Source organism: Poecile atricapillus, chromosome 2, assembly GCF_030490865.1.
Source record: "Poecile atricapillus isolate bPoeAtr1 chromosome 2, bPoeAtr1.hap1, whole genome shotgun sequence".
Classification (NCBI taxonomy): domain Eukaryota; kingdom Metazoa; phylum Chordata; class Aves; order Passeriformes; family Paridae; genus Poecile; species Poecile atricapillus.
In genome coordinates, this window is record NC_081250.1 from 17,276,293 (window position 1) to 17,282,292 (window position 6,000).

At 49.4% G+C, this 6,000-nt stretch overlaps 1 protein-coding gene across 1 annotated transcript in view; it reads right to left on the bottom strand.

Moving 5' to 3' along the window:
- Positions 1-5,466, bottom strand: part of GPR158 (G protein-coupled receptor 158) — a 182,146-nt gene extending 176,680 nt beyond the window's left edge. Inside the window, exon 1 of the mRNA XM_058832540.1 lies at positions 4,595-5,466. Coding sequence (XP_058688523.1) covers positions 4,595-5,466 — 872 coding nt within the window. The remainder of the gene's footprint in view (positions 1-4,594) is intronic.
- Positions 5,467-6,000: the final 534 nt, after the last annotated feature.

Sequence of the window (6,000 nt, forward strand, 5' to 3'; positions counted from 1 at the left end):
AGTACTTCTCTGCTGAAACAGACATTATTCCAATGGATGCTCCCCAAAAACCTTAAGAAAAGATAGCAAATGCTGGATTTGGTGAAAAACTTGCTGGAATATGGTGGGAGGGGAAAAGAAAGCCAATGTTTCATATCCTGAAGACAATCTGACCTCCACAATGAGAAGTCATGCGAGGCCAATGACCAGTTCTCAAAATGCAGACGTATTACAACACAGCGTTAAAGAAAATGAGAACAGCACACAAGGGAACATCTTGAACCACAAAAGCAGCAACTCATTCATCAGAGTTTGGGGATAATTGATGTCATTGCACAAGGCTGGAACAGTGCACATGAATCTGACTAACCATGTTCAGGAAATACTGGAACAGGGCTTCAGAAGAGGGACCATGGCAACAGAGAGCTTATGACAGAGACTAAAGAAAGCCAGTCTGTGTAGTCTAGTAAACAATGGCGGAGAAGGGGGCACTGCCTATAAATAAGTCAGGGCATGAAACACCAGCTAAGAGTGCTAAGTCAAATGGAAGACAGTTCTGGACTAGAATAAATGCGTGAGAACTGACAGCAAATAAATTCAGATCAGAAATCAGAAGTTATCCAACCCTTAGGTCCAGCATGCCAGTGAACTGAAGAGTCAAAAGGGAAATTCACCTACTTAAAGATGGAGATTTGTCAACTGATGACATTAAGTGGGCCTGTGACAGCAGAAGACTGACTCAGTGACCCAGGAGGACTTTCTTTTAACTAGTGTTTTCCTATTAGCTGACTATTTAGTGATCTTTCTTCTAGATGAAGAAGTGATCTTTCCCACTTGTCTCCTGGACTGCTAAAGCAATGAAGACCTCTCATTTCTTCCCCAGGCATCAAGAAAATGCTTTTAGAAAAGGAATCGTATTTACAACATGCAACTTCTCACTTTTCCACTTTCTCAGTAGGGCTGCAAAGAGGACACTTGGGTCATCATGTGCCATAAAATATGGTTCATTCTGACCATGTGATAGGCAGTACAGAGGAGGGGCACAGAAGATTTGTGACAGATGCTACTGTGCTCTACCCCCTGCAGCATTACAGTACAAGAGTGATTAGGCACATTAGGTGGTAAATTTCAGCTGCAAACGGCATCAGTTTAAACAGGAGGGATGGTTAACATCAAGTGATTACTTCAAGTCTGTGTGGATCCTGATTTCTGAACAAGAGCCTACACTGCATCTTATAAGTAGGTAGTAGTAATGTTCTCTCCATGCATTTTGGGTGGAAAGACCAGCAAATGCAGACCACAAAAAACTTCAGCACTGCTAAGAAGCTGCAGACAGCCAGCACTGCTAGTTTAGCACTGTACTAGGCTAATGTGGCCCCACTGGGCCTGAACAGTTTCTGGTACATTTATCAGCACAATCAAGCTGCCTTTGGTTTCTCCATTTCATCTCAGTATTTGTCTACAGTGTTAGCCATGGCTAGACAACTTAACCACATTATCTCCTTTGCCTTCATTTGGGGCAGTTTGGCAGTAATCTCTTGGGAAGGGGAGAGGTGAAACTGAAGACAGATGAACTGCAAGACCTGTCCTGTAACACTCACATCCTCAGCCAAAAGCACCGTAACTCTTCACAATGTTAAGAACAAAGCTTGCTGCTTTTTGCTGCACTTTCAGAACATGACTGAAAACAGCACTGCAGTAGCAGCATGCACTGAACACAGGCAGTAGTAATTATCAGCATTGCCTTCCTTAAACTCTTTCCATTGCTATCCTACATGAACAAGCCCATCTGTTACTGCCACGGAAGAGATACCAAGAAGGAGCAATGGCTTTTCCTTCTGTAATGAGAAGGAACACCTGTTCATGGATATAGCATGCTCCTGAATGTATCTGTCCCTCAACAGTATCTCACCCTATTGTACCATGCCTTAAACCTAATGTGAGCAAAGAAAGTACACAAACTGTTAGAATGTTGAAGTGGCATACACTAAACTATCATTAATGATATCATGCCAGACTACTAAATGGGAGGAGCATGGTAACTGATTCATTAAGATGTTTCTAACAGATGGTTCAAAGATACACTTTTGGGAGAACCAACATAGCTGTCCCAAAAGATGGAGGTTGAAAACCACTGTTTTTCCATATGGGCCTTAAATAAGAATTTAAATTCAAAATATTGTGTCACTCAAAGACTGATGGTGAGGGGAAGCAAAGCTTACTTCAAGAGGCATCTTATAGTAATTCATACTAATTTTCCAGTGACCACAATGGATTTAAAATTTTTCTATTATGTGTTCATGCTTTAAACCATTTTTTGTCTTAAAAATTCACATTGAGGCTGTGTACCTATTAAGCATTGAAAACGCTGTGTAAATACTGAGACAAACTACAAGTCTTGGAAGCATATTTTGTGTATACTATTTTCTATGTATCTGAGAAGTTACTTTCTCAATATTCCAAGTAATAATCTTATATTATAGCCCATCTTTCATCTAGCATACCTCAAATCAGCAACACAAGCTAACTCCTTTAGCTTGCCAGAATGTGTATATATTTATAATTTCCACCTGCTTCTTTAATAGTTTGGGAAGACATAACCCACTTTTCAGAAATGCTCACAAACTCATCTCTGTTGATACAACAAATCTTTGCTAGTTTCGTCCTAACTATTCAGTATAACAGTAACACAACACTCTGAACTTGCACAGCACACTCCATCCCAAGATCTTCTAAATAAGCAGTGGTTCTCCAAGCTTAGATGAGCTCAGTGAAAGCCCTTTGAAGTATCAGAGTTAAAACAGGCTATTCTATGTCTTCAACGGAAGTGACCCCTACATGGCAAAAAGAGGCTGGGAAGATGAGGCAGGGAAGGCAGTGCTCTGTACTGCATCCAGGAGGACATCTACTGGCTGCCGTGGTTGGCTAGGGCTATGCCAAAACAGCCCTGGTGAGCTCTGAACACCAAAGCTGCCACAGCAGAAACCTACACCACTGAGATGCTTCCAGGCATCACAGAATCTTGGCAGAGGCACAGAGCAGGGATTGGAGCTTTAGACTCTTTTGCTTAAAAAATGGGTTTATTTCCTCTTCAATTAAATCAAGATTGAAGCTCCTTTGAGTTAAGTTTTATATCAAAATTTATATTCTCAGAGCTGGTTTGTGGCTGCCACCACACCTCCACCCTAGTGGTTCTGCAGGTTCTGCAAAATCTATCCCCAAGAGACCATCAGCCTACATTAACTCTCATCCACATCCCAAAGTTCATCAAATGTTGAACACTGCATTTCAATGATCCCTGACAAGCTTCCTGACTTCTCTGAACTCCCTAGGGTCCACAAGAGCTCTACAGTAAACCTATTCCTGGGTTTTGGTCTCAAGAGGAATTCACCAACAAACAGCCTACAGATGAGCTCATTTTACTTTAACCCTACCATCCCCGTAGGTGTGAAAATTTCAGGGCAAAAGATAATTCAACAGAGAAATAAGCAGCCATTATCCATTCAACAAATTTCAAGTTTTTTCAAGGATAATGACTGCACTCTCTACATCTCTGTATGCTCTCTGTATCTTTGATTGCACTGTATTTCAGAGTGAGCCAAGAGAAACAGCATTTGCAGACACTATTGCCTTGTCACCTAGGTGTGGCAAAATGTTCCTACCAATCTTTACCTACTACTAATTCATGGCACAAAACAAAACCTGCGCTCCTCTCTCATCCTGAGAAATGCCAGCTGCTTCTGGGCAGTGGGCATTCCCCACTGAACAAAGCTCCCTGTGAACCCCTCGCAGGAGTGGCAGTAGAAAAACTGACATCTCACACTCTACAGGTTGCTCTCACTCTTTGAGGGAATCTCTTTGGTGTCAAAATACAAAGACACAAGAAAGAGCCTTTTTCTATCTTCCTCTCTGTTAGTTGCAGTTCAGTGGCAAAGTATATAAAAGCAACAAAAAATAAGCAAACCTTTACATACGCTAGGTATCAGATATCAAGGTGATGATGTCAAAGGAAAGCTTTCCTCCTGCCAGTTCAGGTTATAGCCACATGAACTATGACAGAATTGCAGTCACCCACACTTATTTACCTACTGTACTGACCACTGACCAGGCTCGAGCACCCCACGGCAGATTTGCTCTAGAGACCAGAAACAGCAGTTTACCGGCACAACAACGTTATTTCCCAGCAGGTTAAAAGCACAGCTGAGGTCCAGCTAGTTTCATCTTCACAGTATAGTAAGAAGCAACACCTCAAGTGAGCATTTTCCTCTTGCAGACGCAGATAAACTTCAACTGGCAACTGCTGCTCTCTCCTCACCACAAGCACACCAGGAACGTAAGCCACATGCACGCCTGCTCCAGTGGGACAGGTACAGCAAGCGCTGTCTTACAGACGGAGACGACAGCGATTCTTTTACGGAGCAACAGCTCCCGAAGGCACAGCTCAACAGGAAGGCCTGAGGTGGCTCTGCGGTGTGACTGAGCAGCCCGTGCGGCAGGGGTTGATCAGGTCACCCAGAGACCCGAATGCCCTTCCCTGGGAGGGGGCAGAACCAATCCCCCATCCTGCTTCCTCCCTCCCCTTGTTGACAGAAAGCAAGCAGAACACTCCTCTTACCTGAACTCGGGCAGGAGGTTTGGCCGCAGCCCATAGAAAGCCGCCGAGAGAGTCACTAGCCAGCCGGGTTTGTAATTCCCATTCTCACACTCCAGGTATGGTGAGGACCATCTGATGTGGTTCTTATCAGCAGTGAAGCTCTCCCGCCTCTTCCAACTGTTCTCCAAAGTTTTGGGGCCCGTGTTTAAGACCTTCCTGTGCAGATGTGGCCTCCACTTGCGCTTCAAGCTGTGGAACCATTCTGTTTCCACAGAGGCGTTGGCCAGGCGGTGAGCCGTGGAGGACAAGTCCTGCAGGAGGACCTGGCTCTCGTGCCTGCTGGCCTGGAGGAAAACCTGGGGAGTGGAGGAGAAAGGCTCCGTGCTGAAAGTGATAGCGGCCCTGGAGATGTTGGGGTCCTCCTCCAGCAGGCTCCTGATCAAGGCGCGGTACCACTCCAGGTCCTCCTGCAAGTTCTGCTCCCGCGACTTATTGCTCTGGAGGATCATGTTGAGTAAGTTGGTGGCGTGGGTGAGGGTGCCCAGGGCGCCGTGCAGAGAGGGGTGCGAGGTGAAGCGCGACTTGCCGGCGAGGCTGGCCAGCTCGTAGCGCCCGGAGCAGTTGGCTCGCCGCAACTCCCGGGAGTCGCCCGTGTAGAGGAACGAGGCCACGTCCTGGGGCACCTCCTCGGCGAGCCGCTGCGCCAAGATGGTGCTCTCTGTAGAGCGGCTCCGCGGGGCCGGCAGAGGCTCCCGGCTCTTGATGTGGTTGTAAATAGGCTGCTTCCCGCCGAGCGCCCGCTCCCGGCCGCGCACTGCCTGCCCTTGGTCGGCGGCAGCCCCCAGCCCGCGTTGGGCGAGGAGCAAGAGAAGAAGGAGCCGGAGCAAAGCCATGTCCCCCGGTGCTGCCGGTCGCGCCGGCACGGTGAGGCGGCTGAAGATGGGCTCCGCGCAGGCGGCCGCGGCGAAGGGGTGCGAACGCGCAGAGGCGGCCGAGCGGCAGCGGGGCGGAACGCGACCCCCGGCCCGCGAGTCACCTGTGGCGGTGCCGCCCGCAACCTCCCCAGCGCGGGGCTCCGCACAGCCCCACCGCCGGCGCGGAGCGGCGCGCAGCCCCTCCGGCGACAGCAGAGCCGAGCCCGCCTGCGCCTCCTCCCGCCGCGGCCACCGCGCTCACTGAGCTCCTGCCCGGCGCAGCGCGCAGGGGCGGCGGCGCCCGCGGCCGGCGCAGCGGCGGGTCCCCCCGCGGAGCCCCGCCGCCGCCCGCGCTCCGCCGCTCCGCATCCTTCGGGCGCCGCTGCCGGAGAGGGGGGCCCGCGGCTCGGGACTGACACTTGCTGCGGGGATCGGCGGGCGGGGCTGCTGCCGGGGAGCCAGCGGGCAAGCGCCCGCCTCCGACAGCGCTCGGCTCTGCGAGCGAGGACGCCG